Source organism: Mustela nigripes, chromosome 9, assembly GCF_022355385.1.
Source record: "Mustela nigripes isolate SB6536 chromosome 9, MUSNIG.SB6536, whole genome shotgun sequence".
NCBI lineage: Eukaryota > Metazoa > Chordata > Mammalia > Carnivora > Mustelidae > Mustela > Mustela nigripes.
Genome location: NC_081565.1, coordinates 54,528,763 through 54,551,054, shown reverse-complemented (window position 1 = coordinate 54,551,054; position 22,292 = coordinate 54,528,763). Strand labels below are relative to the sequence as shown.

Genomic DNA, 22,292 nt, shown 5'->3' with positions numbered 1-22,292 from the left:
CAATAAAAAGGAAAGAAAAAAGTTTCTAACATAAAATAAGTTTTAAGTACATTTTTTTAATGTTTCTCAACTTGTATCCAGGAAAAAGACATTCTACATTGACTGCACTAGAAATGAAATCGATTTATACTGTGGAGTGAATAGAATTCAGGCTATTTGATGTGTTGCCCCTTAAACAGAAAACTCTCCCAAGGCAGATATTTTGACAATAACAAATCAATTTTATAGCAATTTATCTCTTATACAATAAGAAAACAAAGAGAAAGAATACAAATGGAAAATGAGTTGTATAAACTAAGAAACTCTAGGCTTTTACCTTATTTCTAGATCATTTATCCATTTACTATGTGTTTACCATATATTGACTATGTGCCAAGTTCTATGCTGATTTCATGAGATGGAAAAAGCAAGAAGCTTACACTCAAGTCTTACCCTCAGTGCCTGATGTATAGTGGTCTGTGTAACCGAAGGGATATGCACTTAATTCTAATCTCTCCCCATTTCATCTCTGAATCTGAAGTTCTAGGAGCTCCAGATCTTGGGATTTCACTGCCCTCCTGACATGTTCCTTAGATGGCTAATAGGAAACGCAGCCTTAGTATATATAAAATTGAATTTCCAAGTTTCCACTTCCCGTATCTCACCAGGTTCCTTCCCCTCTTTGGCAGCAGCATCGTTAGCTACTCTCCATTTCTCACAACAGAAACGCTGGAGTTGTTCTCGAGTCCCAGCTCCCTCGCTCTCCTCATATCTCTAATCCATCACCACGTCCTGTCACTTCCAGCTCCAAAATTTATCTTGAACACATTCACCTTTCTCTGTTTCCACACTAACCCTACACCAAGCTGGCATTTCTTGCCTCACTTTTTGAAACAGCTTCCTAATTGGTCTTCCTAATTGGTCTCCTGACAACCACCAATGCATTTTTCTCAGAGCAGACACAGCGACCATTCAAAAGAGACAGGCCACATCACCGCCTCGCTAACAATCCTTTACCAGTGTCCTGCGGTGCTAATATACAGCACACCTAATTGGCACAGTCTGTCGGGCACTGATGGCCTAGCCCTCCCAACATGTGCCCTTCATAAGCACCAAGCCCTTGGCTCCCCGTCCTCCAGCCACATGGACTGCTTTCAGAAACACACCCAGTTTCGCCCCACTTCACAGAGGAGTCTCTCCCCAACACTGTTCTGTAGCTCTCACACAGCTAATTCCTTCTCACTCTTCAATATCACTTCCTCAGAAAGGGTTTCTCAATAAATCCCCTCTGAATTTATGTTTCCTTCTCACCCCACCCTCATATTTTCTTCAAAAATATAAAAGTACAAAATTGAAATTATATTTAAAACTGTGCATAAAATTATTTTAAGTAGGGGCTCAGTCGGTTAAGCGTCTGCCTTCAGCCACAGGTCATGATTCCAGGGTGCTGGGATCAAGTCCCATGTCTGGACCCTGGCTCAGCAAGGAGATGTGTACTCTCTCCCTCTGTCAAATAAATAAATAAAATATTTAAAAGATTTTTTTAAATTAATGTAAGTAAATTCACTTAAAACCAAGTGCCAAAGTTCCAAATCTTCCAATCTTCCAAAGTTCCAAGTTCCCAATCTTCCAAACAAGATTACATAATTAATGTAAGGAAAGCTATAAGGCTGTAAGGGTGGTTTATAAAAACTTGCTTTAAGAGAAATCACAGATTCCTTTTTAGGTTTGTATTTTGTGTATAAAAGTAAAGTAATTCTTTCAAAGATTAATTTTAATAATACCAAATTAGACACGATATTTCAAGTATCTTTTTCTTAATTTTTAAAAAAGATTTTATTTATTTGACAGGGAAATGAGTGAGAGAGAGAGCATACGCAGGGGGAGGAACAGAGAAAGAAGGAGAAGCAGGCTCCCCCAGCCATCAGGGAGCTCAATCCCAGGACACAGAGATCATGACCTGAGCCAAAGGCAGATGCTTAACAGACTGAGCCACGTAAGTGTCCCTGTATTTCAAATATCTTTTTAGGAACAACCCAGATTATAATATGTTTCCAACTTGGTATTTCATGCCTGAAAATGGGACATCCAAGCTTTAGTTATAGTTCTCTCATAGAAACAAACCATCGTCAAATGTATTTAAAATATTCTGTTAAAACTTATACTAATGATTTTTCTTTTCTTTCTTTTTTTTTTTTTAGCATCCACAAATGAAGTTCTATTGGAAACTAACTGTGGCTGTTCACTGCGGATCCTCTATGGCTGCGTTCATGCCACACCAGCAAAGCTGAGCAGGCACAAGAGAGGTTGTACGATCTATAAAATCGAATGTATTTACTGTCTGGTCCTTTACAGAAAAAGTCTGCTGACCCCTGTTTTATATCATCATGGGAAATTTACTAGTCCTTGGCTGTACCTCAATTTCCCTAGCCATGGTAATTCTTTTTTCCTAACAGCTTGATCAAGGTATAATTGACAAGGAAACTGTACATATTTCAAGCATATAATGCAAAGACTTCATAGATGTATACCTAGTGAAATGGTCACCACCACAGTTCAGTTACTTGACACATCCATCATCTCACACAGTTACATTTTCCATGGGTCTGACAACACTTAAGACTGATTCTTTTAGCAAATTTTAAATACACAATATGGTGCTAACGGTGGTCAGAGTGCTGGACATGAGATCCCCAGAACTGACTCATCTTAGAACTGAAGGCTTGTATCCTTTGACCAGTGTCTTATCATTTTCCCCACCTTTCAGCCCCTGGAAAACACCATTCTACTCTGTTTCTGTGAATTTGACTTTTTAAAAAAGTTTCCACAGATGAGATCACACGGTATTTATCTTTCTCTGGTTTATCTCACTTAGGTTCATCCATGTAGTCACAAATGGCAGGAGTTCCTTCTTTCTTGTGGGTGAATAAGATTCCACTGTAATGGACATTTATTTTTTATTATTTTTTGGAAGCATATTGGTTGATTTTAATGTTCCTAAGAACTGTTTTCTGGAAGATTTTCATTTTTCCCCCAAAGTTTTTATTTCAATTCAGCTAGTTAACACATAGGGTCGGACTGGTTTTAGGAGGAGGATTTCGTGATTCATTGCTTACATACAACACCCAGTGCTCATCACAAGTGCTCTCCTTAACACCCATCACCCACTGCAGCCCATCCTCACAGCTACTGCCCCTCCGGCAACTCTCACTTCATTCTCTACAGTTAAGAGTCTCTTATGGTTTGCCCCTTTCTGTTTTTATCTTATTCTTCCTTTGCTTCCCCTATGTGCGTCTTGCTGTTTCTTGTAGTTGGATGACTTAGATCTTATTCATCAGCCTGCTGAACTCTTCCTTTTTTAAAAAAATAGATACCACCCCCAAATTTTCTGATATCCTTGCTTCTAACTGGTGGGACATGCTGAAGCAGAGCAGCTGAGTTTGATACAAGTTCAGTATCATTTCCACCAAGAATTAAATTGTGTTTCTGGGCTTGAGATAACTGAACAAGCAACCCTGGCCTCACATGAACCCTGTAGATATATTTTTCACCCAAGACATTTTGGATTCCAACAAGAGAACACTTGTCCTGAATCTAAATGTTGTTGGGGAAATGAGCATTCACAGACCTTGATCTTGTACTGGAAGACCAGTGTAACACCCTTGATCATGTTCTGTACATGACAACAGAGAGTGAAAACCACAGCCAGTTCTGTTCTAGTTCCCCACCATTTGTCAACTCGGAGTCTCTACTTTTTCTTCCCAAGGAGGACTGAGCTCTACATAGATGTGACTGATGTCCCTTCGCAGGTCTCCTCTGGGGCCCTTCACAGTAACAGTGCATCCCTTTAGAGTGAGGCCAACATCTTCTGGTCAACAGCCTGGGTTCTGACAATGGGTCTTCATTCTTACAGTAGATGCGACAAAGAGCTCTTAGGCTTTAATTTTAAAATCAGAGACACCTGGGTGGCTCAGTCGGTTAAGCATTTGTCTCTTGATTTCAGATCAGTTCATAATCTGAGTCATGAAATCGAGCCCCATGCTGGGTTCTACACTGCACATGGAGCTTGCTTTAAGATTCTCTCTCTCCCCCTCCCTCCGTCTCTACCCCTGCTCTTTCTCTCTTTAAATAAATACATAATTTTTAAAAATGAATAAAATAAAATTGAGTTTAGATGAATTTCCTGATATAATAGAAAGCAAGGTCACTTCACCTTTTACTACTTGTTTTTTCTCCAAGAACTGAATCATCTTAGTATTCTTTTTTATGTCAAAACTTAGAAGTTAAGGTAGAAGCAACCCAAGTGTCCAAAAACAAATGAAGGAATAAACTAAAGAAATACCCAGCCTTAAAAAGGAAGAAAATTCTGAAAATAATGTTTTTACAAAGGAAAGGAAATCTTACAAATGCTATGGATGGATGCACTTTGAAGACATTCTGCTAAGTGTCTAAGCGAGTAAATGGGACAAATACTCTACAGATCCCCTTACATGAAGAACTTAGGATAGTCAAGACTTATAGAGACAGAGAATAGAATGGTTGCCAGGAACTAAGGGACAGGGGGAATATTTATTATTTAATGAGTACAGAGTTTTGGTAGGAGAAGATGAAAAAGTACTAGAAATGATTTGTGGTGACAGGTGACAACAATGTGAATAGAGTGTCACAGAAATGTATACTCAAAATGTTTTATTTATTTTTTAACTTTTTAAAAAAATTATTAACATATAATGTATTATTAGCCCCAGGGGTATGGGTCTGTGAATTGCCAGGTTTACTCACTTCACAGCACTCACCATAGCACATACCCCCAATGCCCATAACCCACCACTCTCTCCCTAATCCCCTCCACCCCGGCAACCCTCAGTTTGTTTTGCGGGATTAAGAGTCTCCCTCCCAATCCCATCTTGTTTCATTTATTCTTTTCCTACTCCCCAAGCCCCCCCATGTTGTTTCTCAACATCCTTATATCAGGGAGATCATATGATAGTTGTCTTTCTATGATTGATTTATTTCACTAAGCATGATACCCTCTAGTTCCATCCACGTCATCGCAAATGGTAAGATTTCATTTCTTTTGACGGCTGCATAGTATTCCATTGTATATATATACCACATCTTCTTTATCCATTCATCTGTTGATGGACATCTGGTTTCTTTCCATAGTTTGGCTATTGTGGACATTGCTGCTATAAACATTTGGGTGCCCGCGCCCCTTCGGATCACTACATTTGTATCTTTAAGGTAAACCCAGTAGCGCAATTGCTGGGTCGTAGGGTAGCTCTATTTTCAACTTTTTAAGGAATCTCCATGCTGTTTTCCAGAGTAGTTGCACCAGTTTGCATTCCCACCAACAGTGTAGGAGGGTTCCCCTTCTCCACATCCTCGCCAGCATCTGTCATTTCCTGACTTGTTAATTTTTAGCCATTCTGACTGGTGTGAGGTGATATCTCATTGTGGTTTTGATTTGTATTTCCCTAATGCCGAGTGATATGGAGCACTTTTTCATGTGTCTGTTGGCCATCTGGATGTCTTTGCAGAAATATCTGTTCATGTCCTCAACCCATTTCTTGGTTGGATAATTTGTTCTTTGGTTGTTGAGTCTGATAAGTTCTTTACAGATTTTGGAACTAGTCCTTTATCTGATATGTCGTTTGCAAATATCTTCTCCCATTCTGTCAGTTGTCTTTTGATTTTGTTAACTGTTTCCTTTGCTGTGCAAAAGCTTTTGATCTTGATGAAGTCCCAATAGTTCATTTTTGCCCTTGCTTCTCTTGCCTTTGGTGATGTTCCTAGGAAGAAGTTGCTGTGGCTGAGGTCAAAGAGGTTGCTGCCTGTGTTCTCCTCAAGGATTTTGATGGATTCCTTTCTCACATTGAGCCCAAAATATTTTAAATGGTCAATTTTATGTATCTTGGACTATGCTAAAAAAAGGTATGTAGCTTGACATACTAATAGAACAAACAAAAACCCATTCAGCTATCTCAACAGACAAAAATAGTAGACAAAATTCAACATTCTCTCAGCCAACTAAAAATAGGCACACAATCCAAAGGCTCAGTTTATAAAACCAGGTATGCTCAAACCATGACTCTTACATGAGTCTCCCAACTGCTTCCAAAATACTTTACCAACCTATGCCAGAATGGTCTCCAAACCAAATCTGACCCTATCACTCTTCTGCTCTCAGCAACCACTGCCCATAGGAACCTCTGGCAGGCAGGAGGATTTTAGGACAGGCCTGTGTCCTGCACAGGACCCCTGGAAAGTGTATCCCACCTATCACTCCATTAGCATCAAGTCTCACTCTGCCCACTGTCACGCCCCACTTCATCCATGCCACACAAAGTTCAGTAATGCTTCATAGGTCTCTGCCTCAGCTCTAGCAGCTTCCCAACTATGTGATAAATTATGTGATAAATTTTCCCTAAAGTCTTTCTAAACTCCTCCATACTCAGAGCAGGGATCAGCTATTCTCTCCTTTAAGCTTTCCATGTTCTTCATATGAACACATTTAGGATTTGATATGTCAATTTGCTTACTCTCTTAAACTCATATTCCTTGAGGAAAGTGGTTAAATTGTGGTGTTTATGAACAGTGACTCGAATATAGAACACAATAAATGTTCAATAGTTGAATTAAATAATTACACGAGAATAGGGATTTTCACATGGGCTTTGCAAAATCTCTGCCTTATAAGAAGGTTAAGAAAAAGGGCGGGGGAGGATTCCATGGTCAATTAAATGTAAGAAATGCTGGATTCTATAACTTCTTAGAGATCAACAATGCATATTTGAATACCAAAGATACTGAGAAGCAATGCAAACAAAAACCTGTCTCCTTAAGTGTAACGTTCCCAACTTCTAAATTTGTAGCCCATTTATAACTTCTATTAACATCCTATAGAATTAGTATTCAAAGTAACAGGCTTTCATAAACACTTCACTAACAGATGAAATATTTCTGACACATTTAGATATCCATACTATGTCTCATAATTAACAAATTTAGAAAGTTCTATAGCTTAAGTTTTATATTATTTTATTAAATGTAATACATAAGAAATAGTCAAGCTAAATGAAATTCTTTGGTATAATTCTGCACTTAGCTGCTCTTGGTAGTACCCAGCTGCCACCAAATGGAACAAAATTTAGGAGACAGAGACTGGATTCTACTCACCACCACATAAACGCTGTTAGACTTCACTGCCAAGTCTCAAATTTAACAAGGAAACAAGATTCTGCCAGAGGATATCAATGCAAAGGGCATTGCTTGGTTACATGACAAACGGAACAAGATCTCTGATGTAGAGCTAAACAGTGTCTCGGGCTGCAGCTGGACATTCAGAGAAACTAGTTTATGATTCTATTAACCAGCACCACATGAGCGCCGAAGAACAAATGTGCTCTGCCTCCATATTTTTTAGCTATTGTAATTAGGATTTTATTTCTAAAGGAAATCTTCTTCCCCAATTCACTAGGTTTTGTGATTATTAACCAGCCTCAACCCCTTTATGGGTAAAAGAGGACACAAAAATCCCACCACCTGGGAAGAAATATTGCATAACTTGCATTTATAGTTTGGTGGTGGCACACCTGGCTGTCTTTTTCGTCTTTATTTCAGTGAATGAAAGAAATTAAATACAAACTGACTTATGCATAACTGGTAACATTCAAAGAAACTAATAATTTACTTTTTCAAAGAATTCAGAATTCCAAATTGCTGACTTTTCGTTTCCTAAGAATTCCTTTTCTGATTTGCTGTTTCATACACAAACAATTCATATATCTTTTACTTGACTGTGAATGAGGCTCATGAATACTTTTAAATAATTAAGAGAGTGAGGATTTAAGCTAGTCAGAAGTAAACAAACCTGTTAACCATTTCAGGAAAAATAAAGAGTACATAAAATGAGAACCAGAAAACCCACAGGAACACTTATAACATCTATTTTATTGCCTACAGCCCAAAATGCTGAAACCGTGTTTAGTATTTCATCTCTGGCAAAGGGGTTGAGAAGGAAGATACATGTGGAAAGGAAGGAACCTACCTAGGCTAGAATTGCCTTTTGCTATAGTAATAGTCCTCTCAAACGATTCTTCAGACAGGTTTTGAAGCATGACACACTCTGCAGTCGAGGTCAGGGAGCTCTGTTGAATTAAGAACTCGGAGCCCTGACAGAAAATAAGTAAGTAAGTAAATAAATAAGTCACATGGAAAGGAAAACAAGACTTTGGAGTATGATTTCAACATCACCCCTGTTCTCTAATTGGCTGTTCCTTCTTCAGCAGGAAGCTATAACCAAAGTAAATTCATAGGTTGGATTCTGAAAATCTTAACGTCAAGAGAGCATTTGCTCTAAGGGCAGAGATCAGCCAGAATACTCCACAGTGCCACTGTTTCTAACCTCACCATAACATACAATACACGTATTTAAAATGTTACCTTTCCCGCTGAATCAGGTAGCACAGGAGAAGGACGTTCTGCACTTGATATCATTTCATTTGGTGGGTGAGAGTCAGCCCACGTTCTTTTGTTTTCACATTTGTATTGCTGTTCAGTAGCATTTGCAGGTGTATAATCATTTGCAGTAAAGCCAGAGGCAGGACCCATGCTCAAGTCTGCTGAAGACAGACTCTCATCCTGTCTTTGCAAGAGATTCTGGGTGTACAGTTCCTCCAAGGACATGTGCAGATCAAATACTGGATCTGAAGAATTTTCAGTAATATCCTGATGATTAAAGAACAAAAAATAAAAGTCACAGCCAGAGTTACATCAATGTATTTTGCAAGACCATTTCTTAATAAGTAACTAGTGGAGAAAAAAAACATAATTATTCATTACTCAAGAAGCATTAGCAAACATACAAATTCTTCTCTTACCTGATATTTGCATTATCTTTGTTTTTATAAATGCTTTTGAATACATTTTCTATAGATCATGTATGCCATGTTCAACTGAGTTATACCTGCACTATATAGCATACATGATATCATTTAGGTGCAATAGTGTGTTCTATTCACAAACAAAATTATAGTTTAATTCACAAAGGAAAGCAAGTGACTTGTATTTTCAAATCTTAAAGAGTAGTTCACTTTCAATCAGTATGAAATTCCTATGTAAGATCAAGAACCTAAAGAAAATATTGATTCTGATTTACAAGAATCTCTAAGGAAAAATTATTTTGATAGGCATTTCTAGATATTTATAGAAAACAGAAAGCTATGCAACTCAAATTATTATAGGGAAAATTTTCATAGACATTCTGCAAGATAAAAAAAAAGTGAATACCAAGAAGGAGTAGAGTAAGATATAGGCTCTACTCTAGGCTCCGTTATTAACAACCTATTCATTACAACAGAACCTCTCCTGACTTTATATTTAGTTTCTAAAATTCCCTGAAACCCTAAAATTCTAGTTCAATGTATACATATGCATCTATTTACAACAGATATATTCTATCACTTATGTGCTTTGGGCAAGCAGCTGCTCCATGAACTGCTACTGAATAAACATAACAGTTTTCCCTTTAATTCTCTTACTAATATTTTTAAAATATAAAAGTAGCATATGAATACATTATCATCAGGAAAGATTCGGGCCATGCAGGTATACATATATGTGTGTGTGTATATGGAGTATAATATGAAAGCTCTCCCTATGGCTTCTACTTCCATTTTTCCCCCAGTAGAAAGAGCTGGAACCAGCTGAATATTGGTCAGAACTTTTTACTCATTTGCTTACTAAACATGTTTAAGTACACAAGTACACTCACACATACAAGCAGTTACACATTTTTAAAACTAACCTAAACCATTAATTAAGTAGAATGTTTTGTTTTCTTTCTTGAAGCAACTTTGTATCTAGACATGAGAGATTTCCATGTCAGTAAATAAACGTCAACCTCAATCTTCTTATGACCACAGAGCCACCCCTAAGTATGAAAGGCCCCGGAGTACAGACTCCAGAGGGCATGTTCAGACTCTCATTCCTCCACTAGCCATCCTCTGTGCCTTGGTCCCCTCATGGATTAATTGGGGGAAAACAGAAGGACCTAGTTCAGGACTATTGGGAGGACAGAGAGTTAATACTGCGAAGTACTAATAACATGTCTGACTTAATAGAAAATGCCCAATAACTGTTAGCCATTATTGTTATTTGTATTACACATCTTTGTACATGTGAGAAAATTTATTTAGTATAAACTCCTAGAATTATGGGCTAAGTAATATGCACACTTAAAATGTTGATAAGTATCACCAAACAGTCAATTTTCTCTCACAGATGTAGGACTACCTGAGAACTAATCTTGCCAACCCTAAATAAGTTTGGTAATTTGATCTGAAAGAAATATATTCTAGTAAATATAAAATTTAGTATTTACTATGCATGTCCCTGACAATTAATGAGGACACGCCATTTATATATCTCCTGTCAACACTCTCTTCATATAGTCTATCCAACTTCTCATCAGGGGGTTTCCACTTGTTCCTATCATTGACATACTCTGTAGGTAAAGTCTGTAATATATACCACAAGTATTTCCCCAGCCTGTTACTTATCTTTCAGTTTGCACATGTTATATAGATATATATGCAGAAATCAAATTCTTTAAATTCTTTATGTAAATTTATGAAATTCTTTACATAATCAAATTTATCAACACTTTGTACTACAGAGTTTCAAAAGTTGCTTAATAAGTTCTTCCACACAAAGAAAAAGAAATGCTTTCTAGTCTTTTCCTTCTGTTTTATAAATGTTTTCTTTTCAGGTCTGTTTTAACCCTTCTAGAATTTATTTCAGGGTGTGGTGTGAAATACGGATCTCTTTCTATTTTTTTCTAAAAGGTAATCAATTTTTCCAACAGAGTTAATTACATTCCTCTTATCAGCATGTTATCATCTTTCTGGAATTATCAAATATTCCTGGCACAAAGAATTGAGGCAAATGGGAATATCATACAAGCAAGTAATGTCCTTAGACTCTTCAGGAACAATGAAAGGAAACCATTATCTTCCACACTGCTGGAACGTAGACAATAACCTGTTGGCCCACTCACCCAACTTTGATGATTCGGTTCTAATGAAAAACAACAATGCACATACTACAGAATTAGCTTCTGTATTACTAAATTAATTATAATACTTAGCAGCATATCATCTTCCCCAAACCTCAAATAAAGATAACAATTAAAACTCCTTTTCATCACAAAAGGACTCCAAGCCGCCCTTGTTAACTAGGGTTTACTATAAATCGTGTGACAAAAATTTCCATGCATTATTCATAAAGGAGTTAACACAGACACATAGAAAAGAAAGAGCTAATCAACACGGCAGACAACATACGCCTACTTCAGAAACGTTTCTGGTTGCTGAACAACCAACTGAGTTTTATTTTTAAAAGTCTTATGGATCTCAAAGAAAAGCAATTCTTCCCCTATAAGATGTTCGAAAATAACTCCATAATCTCCTAGTGTAACTTGGTACCCAAATTGAAGTCTTGCAAAAATCCACATTAACACGTGCCTCTACTTAATACATTCTTATTCTCCAGGAAATTAAAAAAAAAAAAATGAGAGGTTAAATAAAAATGTCAAATACACTTGAAGAGAGCTGTTGAAGGGTGATGAGTGAGTTAGGATGATACCTGGGCACGCTATTTCCCTGGATGATTTATTTATATAGACTAGCTAAGTCCTGAAACATTCACTGGACACAAGCTGATTTTCCTCATAAGCAGTCCACCACAGAAGTCCTTCCACACTCAGAAAACATACTAAAAGCACAGCCACTCCCAACTCACCATCCTCCTCCCATTGTTCCTGACACAAGGTACAGTACTTCCTCTAGTGTTTGCGCACCAACCCTACTGAGCCAAAAAGGGACTTCTTTTGTGCTTCGAGAACTTGCAGTTTTGTCCCTAAGACTTCCACAGTGATTCCCATCATCTTGGCTAGAGTTATTATATTAGTTTTTGATACTGTTTCTCCAAACAAACAAACAAACAAACATTTTGAGCTTGGGTGTGAAGGCAGCAATAGTGAGGCTACAGAATGACAGTAAGTAGAGATCTACAGGAATAGGTATATTTATTTATTTATTTATTTGAATCATGGAATCCATTATTTACAACTTCTGGCAGCATACCTGACCAAGGTGTAATTGTTTGTACATTTCTTACCATCAAGGTTATTACATGTCTAGCAAAGTCAAAAACCTGAGGAATCACTGAGATGCTCACACTCTATACTTCTTTAAATCAGTATGGAGGCTTCTCTGTCTTAAATATCGTATATTATAAGGTTTTATGTTATCAATTAGAGGGTTCCAAAATGAGCTCACTCTTAAGTGACCAGAAAAAAAAAAAAAAAGGCCAGTTCTAAATTCTGTAACAAATTGCCATTCTGTCTTTTTAAAATAAATTTAGTGCAAAGAAACAGGAAGATGAATACATCACCTAGTTTTTTATTTACATACAATTTTCTGGTAAATATCTTGGTGCTATAAAGACACTGCAAAATAAAAACAAACATAAAAAACAATGTTGCAGAGATTTACCACGATGCAGAAACAGTCCTACTTTCTAAGAAAACTGAAAGCACACAGCAGTTTCACAATGTGTTTTAAAACATCCTCATTAATGTCTTCTTTGTTGTTTTATAGTTTAAATATTTCCGTTGATAGGCCAGCTTGCCAGAATCTGCTTCAACAAAAGAGTAAACTGCTCGGGAATTTAAAAAAAAAAAAAAAAAAAAAAAAAGGAGGCAAATAGACTTCAGTAAGCCAATATGTTGTGCTGCATACAGCCAGCATTTGCCCTGTAAAATATATGCTTCTCAGTATGCAGATTGTGTAATCCCTTTAAGTAACAATTACTAAGTTAAACAATGCAATCTGTCCCACTGGCAAGAGGCAGTACGCTATGCTATGGATTAGGAGAGTCCATTAGGAGATGAACTCAGCTTCCAGCCCCGAGGCCAGTAAAGACTGAACACGTTCCAGACAGGACGCAGGCACATAGACAGTCTCAGGTGTGGTGAGAGAGGAGCAGCTGCTCCATTCAAGATTATACCTTGCAAACCAATTCAAGGAGATTGCCCAGCATCATTTGCAAGGATAACAGGTGCACCTTGAACATAAAAGAAAATGCTTTGAAAACGTTCTGGCCCCAAAATTACTTGCTAATCAGGAATAGAGGAAAACTGTGCTAGACCTGTGGAAATTCTATTTTACATCTTATTCAAAAGTATAGATATCCTTGCTGCTGAATTCAATTTATATGGCAAATATATATTTCATATATTTAAGAAAGTTACTGTCTAGTCTTCTTATCTTGACTTTTTTTTTTTTTTTAGATTTTACTTATTTATTTGAGAAAGAGAGAGTGAGAGGCAGAATGAGAGAGGAGAAGGTCAGAGGGAGAAGCAGACTCCCCATAGAGCTAGGAGCCCAATGTGGGACTTGAACCCGGGACTCTGGGATCATGACCAGAGCCGAAGGCAGCTGCTTAACCAACTGAGCCATCCAGGCGGCCCCTTATCTTGACTTTTAATGTTTGTTTATGGTTTATTTTCAACATGAAAGAATAAAGAATTTATATCCGTACATGAACTCTTTGCCTAGATTAGATGTTAACATTTTGCCATATTCTCTTCAATCTCTCCTCTTAGAAGGATATAATGTATTAACACATCCAGCTGAATTCCCATGCTTCCTTCTTTCTCAAAGAATAACTTCTTTCCTGGAGTTAAAAAATGTCATTCCTATACATTCTTAGTTTTTTTTTTTTAATACACATACACACATACTCATAAAATGCACTGAAATGTTTTGTGTATTTGTATTTGTATTTGTAGAAAATATAAAAGAAACTCCAAAAAATCAATATGAGGACAGACAACACAATATAAAAACTATCAAAAGATATGAAGAGGTCACTGACACAAGTGAAAACCGAAGGACCAACATATGAAACAGTGTTCAAGCCACTAAAAAGCAAAACTCCAAATGCAAATTTCAAGCCCAAAAGATAGGGCAGGTTTTAAAATATTACTTACTAAACACTATAAAGTACATCACCAAGAAAATGAAGAAGAGTTGGGGCATTTATGCCAATAATCTATTTTTAAAATATACCTGGCACAGATATGCTGAATAGTAACTAAATTCTTCATTCATATCCAGAGACTTAACCATACTTTGCCATTCACTGTGATTTCTATGTAAAGTATTTACTGGCATCATTTTATATAAAAACACAAGACAGTATTAAGTTTAACTTGTTAGTAAATATGAAATTAATCCAAAAAATATTTTCTATCCAACTCTACATGAAAATCAATTTTAAAACCATTCAGAAAATAAAGTTATCCTCATGATTTTTCTAAAGCAGACACAGCTAAATAAATACACAATTTGAGAAATACATTCCATTAAAATTTTTCTATCATGTAAGTCCTACTCAAAAATTTGAACCCTTGGCTCTATCATCCCATACAATAGAACCGAGACTTAAATAATACCTAGTGGTCTGAGAGATGCTCAATCAACACTACTTGGACAAAACTGCACTTTAATCTGATAATGAATCCATGACTGGACAAACAAAATGCTTCTAACATACCACTCCCACAGTTTCCCCTCTGTACCTTGGGAGGAGAAGATGGAAGGGAGGTACCATAGTTCAGGCCATCGCTACCAGCGCTGCCATGAAGAGATAAAAGAGAGGCTTGAGTGGAGTAGATACTGTCATTATCAGGAGAGTACTGAGACTCAAATGTAGATTCATCTGCTAAGTCAGCCTCATTTGTGTCCACCTAGGAAACAAAATGATAATATCAGTTGGGAATTCTGGTTACATATATGACATGTCTCCACTTGAGACTAAAAAGAATACCGGCATTCATACTGTTTCCTACATGACCTCCTCACCCTCTTCAACATGTCAGAGACAAACTGGCATCAGTTATGCATTCCACCAATAAGAGGACAACAGCAACAATTAACAAAAGGCCCGGGTTGATTCGAAGTTTTAAGTGATTTCATAAATTAAGGAAAATATTTACTTTGTCCAGTTCACATTGTTTTTTAAAACTACCTGCCCAACTTCTAGAATTTTATAATAAAATGAAAGAGGTCAACACTTTTTCTATTCAACTAAAATAAACTACTATTCAACAAGGCAGTTAGGCAATTATCTATTTATAAAGCTCACTAAAACAATATATTTTAAGTTTTTTTTTTTTAAGTAGGTGCCACACGCAGTATGAAACCCAATGAAAGGCTTCAACTCATGACCCTGAGATCAATACCTGAGTTGAGATCCAGGGTCAGGTGCTTAACTGATTGAGCCACCCAGGTACCCCTATTTTAAGTTATTTTAAATTAGATTTTAAAACCATCCGAGTTGCTGATTCAGAACTTGCTGGTGATCATCAGAAACCAAAAAGAATATCTGTGATTTTATACTAAAATTATACTAACAAACAAGGGGCCTAATTATGGTGATGGGGAAGCTATAAAGTTATGAACTCCTTTTGCTGGAAAACTCACATAAAGCAGAACATTTCACTAAATATTATCTAAAGCTCCTCTTACTACCTTTCATGCAGAACCAAGTGAAAGAATCAACTCATGAGGAGCTTAAAGCTCTATTTACAATTCACTCAGTTACACTTTAAAATAGGTAGAACTAACCTAATTATTATATTATCAGCATTTTCGGTCTTGATGGCAAAGTCCTATGTGTTCTACTTCTTTGTGATTTCAACTTGTTTTGCCAGAAGAATTATAAATTATACCAGGTCTCATTCTTGCAAAAACATGCCAAGAATATAGGTTTGCCACTTCCAAGTGACCCTCCCTCTAATAATATATTTTAAATACATGTTCAAATTCACTAGTGAACTACTGTGTGGAGTTTTACCCTTCACAAATGTTTATCAGGTACAACAATCTGGAAAGTAAATACTTCACATCACTATCTAGATAGATAGCATTAACTAAGCTTTGTGTCATGGATTATTGATGACATTGTAATATGATATTATTGTATTTATTATAATATACACTAAAACTTTCCAAAAGGCAGTTTCAGGAGCTGGTTAATTAAAAAATATTAACAAGAAAAACTATCTCTCAAAAATTAGGTTTATCAAAATCAAAGAAATAATTCATACTCTATTCTAAAGCAAGATGTGCACAACTGGTTAGAAATACATAATGGAGAATGCCATGGGTTTTAAACCTCACTCTATTCTGATACACTAAAACAAGGATTTCAAAAGCTGGGCACATCCTTTCTAGTCATACTGGGTACTTTTTTCCCAAAAGGAAAGTTGGGCCAGGAACCTGGTTTTAATAGGAGTAATGGAATAGGACATCCAATTTTTATATTTATGTTGTATAAATGTCATGTTTATTTATATCTGGTATTTAGCTTTGTATCTTAATTATTGCTATAGTATTGTCTCGCTACTAAGAAAATAAGGTTCTTAGCAGCAAAATTCATTCATTTATTCATCAAAGTGACTTCCAGTGGTCCAGAAATATTTATTCTAATGAATGATTTTATATAGATCAAGTAAAAATATAATTTCAATTTAAAATTTTGTAGTAAAACAGTGATGCTTATTATATTTTGTAATCATAGTAAACATGGGTTTTGACTATTTTGGAGACTTCTGTGTTCTTAATAACTGAACCAATTTATGTGGTTTTCCCATTATTTGTATCGAATGGAAAAAAATATACTAGTTACCCCATTCAAAGGTAGCCAAAACAACTGATTAACTGAAAACAGCTAAATAATGCCTAGAAATGCCCCAAGTATGAAATTCAAGCAAACGAGTGCTTCAACAACTTTTGGTATGATGTGAAGATTAACTCTACTAGTTGTCAGAATGCATTGCTAACTGAATTTCTTCCCTAAATCAGCAAATAGTTTCACATGTGTTATGGTTTTTCTTCCTATTTTGAACTATAAGAACCACTAGAATTGAAATGAAAATGTCCGGTTTTTCCAAAACATTATGAACAAAGAGTATACAGTAAGATTTTAGAATATTTTGAAAAGCAAAAATAAGACATGAGATTTCTGAAAGAAGACTTGATATGTTGTGGCCACTAACCAGAGCCAAGTCAGCCCTGAAGACAGCTCTGTCAGCCAGCCCTTCCTCCTCGCAAGAGTGTGGTGGGTGGAGAAAGGAATCCTCCTTAGAAGAAACATACCCTTCTTCTGGTGAAAGCTGCAGGGAGAAGGAGACTCAGTGTTTGAGGAGGAGTTTGAAGGAGAACAGCAAAGAGGGAAGGAAGGAGAAAGATGGGGGGTAGAAAAAAGTAAGAAGAGAGGGAAAAAATGGGAATGTTTTCACATGGTAACACATGACAGACATAGAATGATGAACATGAAATATGATAAATATTCATATTTAATGTTTTTATTTGTTAAAGTACAATAAGGACATTCTTCTAATACCAATAATACCAATACATCATCTGTTAGATGAAAATCCCTTCTAATTTTTTCATTCTCCTTATAAAAGATCAAAATCAATAATTTTTTTTTGTATTATATAATAATCTTCTGGTCAGTTTCATCTGCCAAATATTCTGGCTAAACAATGACTCAATGTAAAAATAAGTAAGGGGCCTTTTAGGTGTTAAGATATAAAAGAATTTGCAGGGGGGAAAAAACAACATTAAAAAGGAAGGATCATCTTCTCTCTGTCATCCCTTACTAGAGTATTATTTTAAAGAATGTCATTTACTTGACAAGGAATGTCAGAGAACCCTACAGTGAAGTCTCTCAATTGAACATAGCTTAAAAAAAAAACCTCTACATGTACAGATTCTAAATTACATTCCTAATCTATTATATCACACTGATGGATCACACTGATGGAAAACCTAATATATTCATTCCAATCTCTAATAAAATGGCCTAAAATAGATTGTCTTGCCTACGTCACCCTGAATCAGCAACACATGCAGAAGTTCTCTTCTTTCCTCTGTTGTCAGAAATATATTTTCATAGATTACCAAACTTCGTTGTGGAATACAAAGTAAGGCATGAAAAATCTAATTAATGTTGCAAATGTATTAACAAAGCTTACTATTTGAACAAATTCTTTCATAAAGTCAACAAATTGTTCTTTCATGTTTATGCAAATGTACCTATGTGTTTGTGTTTTCTTAAGAAAAGGTGTATTTGCCCTTTGACTTAAAAATATATTTATACATTAAAAAAGCCCCATGAATATTGAAAATGTCTCTAATATTTACGTGCAATTCAGTGGTAAGTGCTATGTTGTAATCACAATATCTAGTAAACATACTGACATTATGTAGCATGAACTGATTAGTTGTTTTTAATACTGCACTAATTAATGACAAGAGGAACATTGCCTCCCAGAAGAAGAGCCACAAGCTGATCAACCCACTGTGAAAAGTTCAATTTCTTGCTCTGCAGTAATTAGACAAGAAATGTGTTGAAATCAACAGAATTCAGGACCCTAACCCACACTGACAAGAGATTCTATTTTATTCCACTATAATTAAAGATTGCACTGCTAGTTGTGAATGCCCTTAAATTTCTCTAATACCACACCATATCGGTACAGGCATTTTAAGGCATTTTTGTTTTAAAATATTCAATTCTGTATTCATCATGACCTTATTATCAAAAGCATACCACAAAACCATAAAGTTATAAATTTATTTCTGAATCTCATTTTCTGTCCTTTATTCTTTTAAAAAAATATGACTCAAAATTAAATCTTTATACTCAGATGGACGGCAACCATACTGACGAAAAATACCAAAAATCACAATTCACTCATGAGAACACTTTCTGAAGCTAAAAGTAAGCCTAAGAGCCATTTTGTTTACAAAATGAAAAAAAAAAAATTGATAAAATCCGAATTCTTACGGGTAATGGTTTAGCAACTCCTATTCTCACAGTTCCCGCTGGCGCGCCCTTCAAAGCCTGCACGGCCTCCTCCAGACTGCTGTTTTCCAGGTTAACATCATTGACAAACATGAGGCGATCTCCAGGAAGAAGCCGTCCGTCCTTTTCGGCAATGCTGCCAGGCACCAACGAACGAATCACGATCACAGTGCTCGCAGGATCAATGGGATCCTGACAAAATGGGGAAGGAAAGAAAAAATTAAAGAAGAAGGTAGCTCCTTTTTAATTGAAAAAATGTTTTCACAGATTGGCCACTGAATTATAATGAATGGGTAACTGTTTCAAGTCTCACAAAAGAATTTTCATGCAACACTTCTCAACAGAGAAGTAAACCCTATCTCCATTTTTAAGAGTGTAGGAAGAGTTCCCCTAGAGCATGGCATCCTTAAGTACCAAGCTGTTCCTGAGTAGACCACTTCAACTGTATAGATCACTATAAAATTATCACTTTAACTTTTTGATAAATTGTCCAATCTTATAGCTATCTTGTGAGGCTGGATGTCAGATCCACAAATTACTGACAACAGCATCTGCTTGTTTCTTTTTTAAAGATTTTATTTATTTATTTGACTGAGAGAGAGCACAAGCAGGGTGAGTGGCAGGCAGAGGGAGAAGCAGGCTCCCCGCTGAGCAAGGAGCCCAATGCAGGGCTCCATCCCAGGACCCTGGGATCATGACCTTAGCTGAAGGCAGATGCTCAACCGACTGAGCCACCCAGGAACCCCTATAACAGCTTTTGTTTAATAGAATGTTACTATTGTGAGATATAAGTAGATGTGAGTGTACTAAAAGGTCAGGCCTATCTATTAGAAATGAATACAGAAAGAGTCCATGAAGTATGTGATGATGCAGTGTTTTCAGATATGCAGCAACCTTAGTGTTAGAACAAGGCTCCGCAATCAAGCCCTATAAAGAACACAACTCCTGGGAGTCATTGGAGATGGCTCTCTGGTTCGGTATTAAATAATGAGGAGCAACAGCTGTGCTCTCTCACACAGGCATAAACATTTCCTCAGTTACTCAGCACAGAAAACAATGCAGGATAAGCATGCTACACTTGACCAATTTAAGCTTCTTTATAAATCTAATCATTTAGTCAATGACAAGAATCCCATTCAATTACAACTCAGGAATTCACTTGAGACGAAAGAAGTATTTAATACTTTGAGTCTTGAACTATTAATATGAAATATGAACTATCAATGATGAGCATGGAAATAAAAATGATTTAGACATATTCCCCAAATAACAAAAAAACTATTTCTGTAATATTTCTAAAATGTATGTTCTTCAAATTTTCAATGAAAGTTCAAAGTTCAATGAACTCAGTGTTAAAAGAAAACTTACATTATATAATAAACCATATAAATTATTATTTTGGAAGATTTGCTAGAAACAAGGAAATGTCTTTGGTAACTGTAAAATATTAACTACCTTTTCTCTTATCTACAATATACCTTGAGTATATATTATCTTTTTTATTTTTTTTTAAAGATTTTACTCATTTATTTGATAGAGAAACAGCGAGAGAGGGAACACAAGCAAGAGGAGTGGGAAAGGGAGAAGCAGGCTCCCCACTTAGCAGGGAGCCTGATGCAAGGTCTATCCCAGGACCCTGAGGTCATGACCTGAGCCCAAGGCAGACGCTTAAGGACTGAGCGACCTCCAGACTCATGTATCATCTTAAAAAATTAAAAAATTTTAAATAGAATGTGCTTACCTGATAATCTAAAATGCTAAAACCAAGTCCTTTGTTCCCTTTCTCCAGCTCGATATGCTGCACATCAACCTCCCACATGGCCAAAGGTCCTTGAACCTCCTCTGCATTCTGACCCACGTCGTCGGTCATCGCCAGCACAGGATCCTCAGTCTCCGAGGACCCAGTGAACTCCCCTAGATCTACATGAGGCTGGGTAACAGATCAGACAGCTCTTATTTCAGGGGCACTAGATTAGCAGACATGTACCAACACTACAAGGAAAAGGGAGAGTCCCAGCATCTGTCCAGAACAAACCACTCACAGATTAAAGTAGAAACAGCTTATCATGAAGCTTTTACAAATTAAGGCAGTAATTACTGAAGGTTGTTAAAGTGGTAGAAATACCTAACATAAAACTGGCATTAAAAATGTATAGTTCAAAGATCTCCTACAAAAACACACAGTGGTTATATCTCAGCAGCATGAGTGTGAGTAGTTTTCACTTTTTTTTAAATCAGTGTCTATGTCACCTCTGTAGTCAGAAAAAAAAATGTAAATCTATTTTGATATTAAAGAAAAAATTCTCACGAATAACAACTCAAGAGGAAATGGCTATATGTAGAAGTTTGTACTCTCTGCAAACAAAGGTTTTAAAATGTTGTGACTTGAGCACATGATTATTTCATTAATAAATTAGCATGCACAATAGAAAGACAAGATTTGAAGTCAGAGTGTCATGGGCTTAAAGGCTGTGTCTATGATTTCTTAACTGTGTTGCCTTGAGCAATATTTGTAACCTGAACTTTACAGTTACCATTTGATAGAACTGTTAAGAATTAAATGAGTTGACATATATAAAGCACTTGGCACAGAAATAGAAATATAAAATGTTAGCTTCCTTTCAGCAAAAATAAAGTGAATCTAAGTTAATTCAGTTGTTTTCATCTGTATGAACATACCAAATTTCAGGAAGACATGTCTTGGTGATGAAATTCTAGTTTATATACTATCTTTCCTGTTAATTATTACACATCCTAGGACCATGGATACAAATCTGTCCACCTGCTTTATTGTAATAATCCCATGCATAACACATAAAAATACGTATGAACATATATGGTGCTAGAGTTCTATGTAATTTGGAATTATGTCTCTTATTCACCCTATTCATCTCGTTGAATATTACTTTCTTCAAAGCTTTCAAAATTATTCTACTATACTGATTCCTGCAGTATACTGTAAGTCAATTTCTAAGATTATGTCTCATTATACCTTAAGTGAGATTTGACTAAAACTCAAATGACGTGATGTCCAAATCTTAACTTTGGATATCTATGATGAGTCCTCAGAAAAGCTGATGAGCTCTATTTCTTGATATTTTCATGTAAATGAAAAAGAATAAGCAAGTATTATGGCCTCAAATTTTTCACATTTAAAAAGTATAAAAATACACAAATAAGATCTAAAATCACAGAGAAGATGTGTCCATCCATATGATAGCTATTCCTAGAGCAGTCACCTTGTGATACCATTAAATATCTTTTGTTTACCACATTTATACTATATACATCAATTTTCTCTCCTATAAATGGGCACATTATGAGTATATTTTTCATAGGAATATTGTGAATAAATTATCAAGCATAAA

The 22,292-nt window shown here is 36.1% G+C and overlaps 1 protein-coding gene and 1 pseudogene across 8 annotated transcripts in view; both read right to left on the bottom strand.

Annotated features, from left to right (window-relative positions):
• Positions 1-22,292, bottom strand: part of MPDZ (multiple PDZ domain crumbs cell polarity complex component) — a 154,323-nt gene that overhangs the window by 59,591 nt on the left and 72,440 nt on the right. For 7 of the 8 annotated variants that reach the window (XM_059411623.1, XM_059411628.1, XM_059411630.1 and 4 more), the window contains 6 exons: positions 20,666-20,854; positions 18,907-19,116; positions 17,108-17,224; positions 14,627-14,794; positions 8,425-8,709; positions 8,030-8,153 (listed from right to left, as the gene is read on the bottom strand). In XM_059411623.1, coding sequence (XP_059267606.1) covers positions 8,030-8,153; positions 8,425-8,709; positions 14,627-14,794; positions 17,108-17,224; positions 18,907-19,116; positions 20,666-20,854 — 1,093 coding nt within the window. The remainder of the gene's footprint in view (positions 1-8,029; positions 8,154-8,424; positions 8,710-14,626; positions 14,795-17,107; positions 17,225-18,906; positions 19,117-20,665; positions 20,855-22,292) is intronic. The other variant, XM_059411629.1, reaches the window with a different exon arrangement.
• LOC132024920 (large ribosomal subunit protein uL6-like) lies at positions 3,307-4,229 on the bottom strand (annotated as a pseudogene).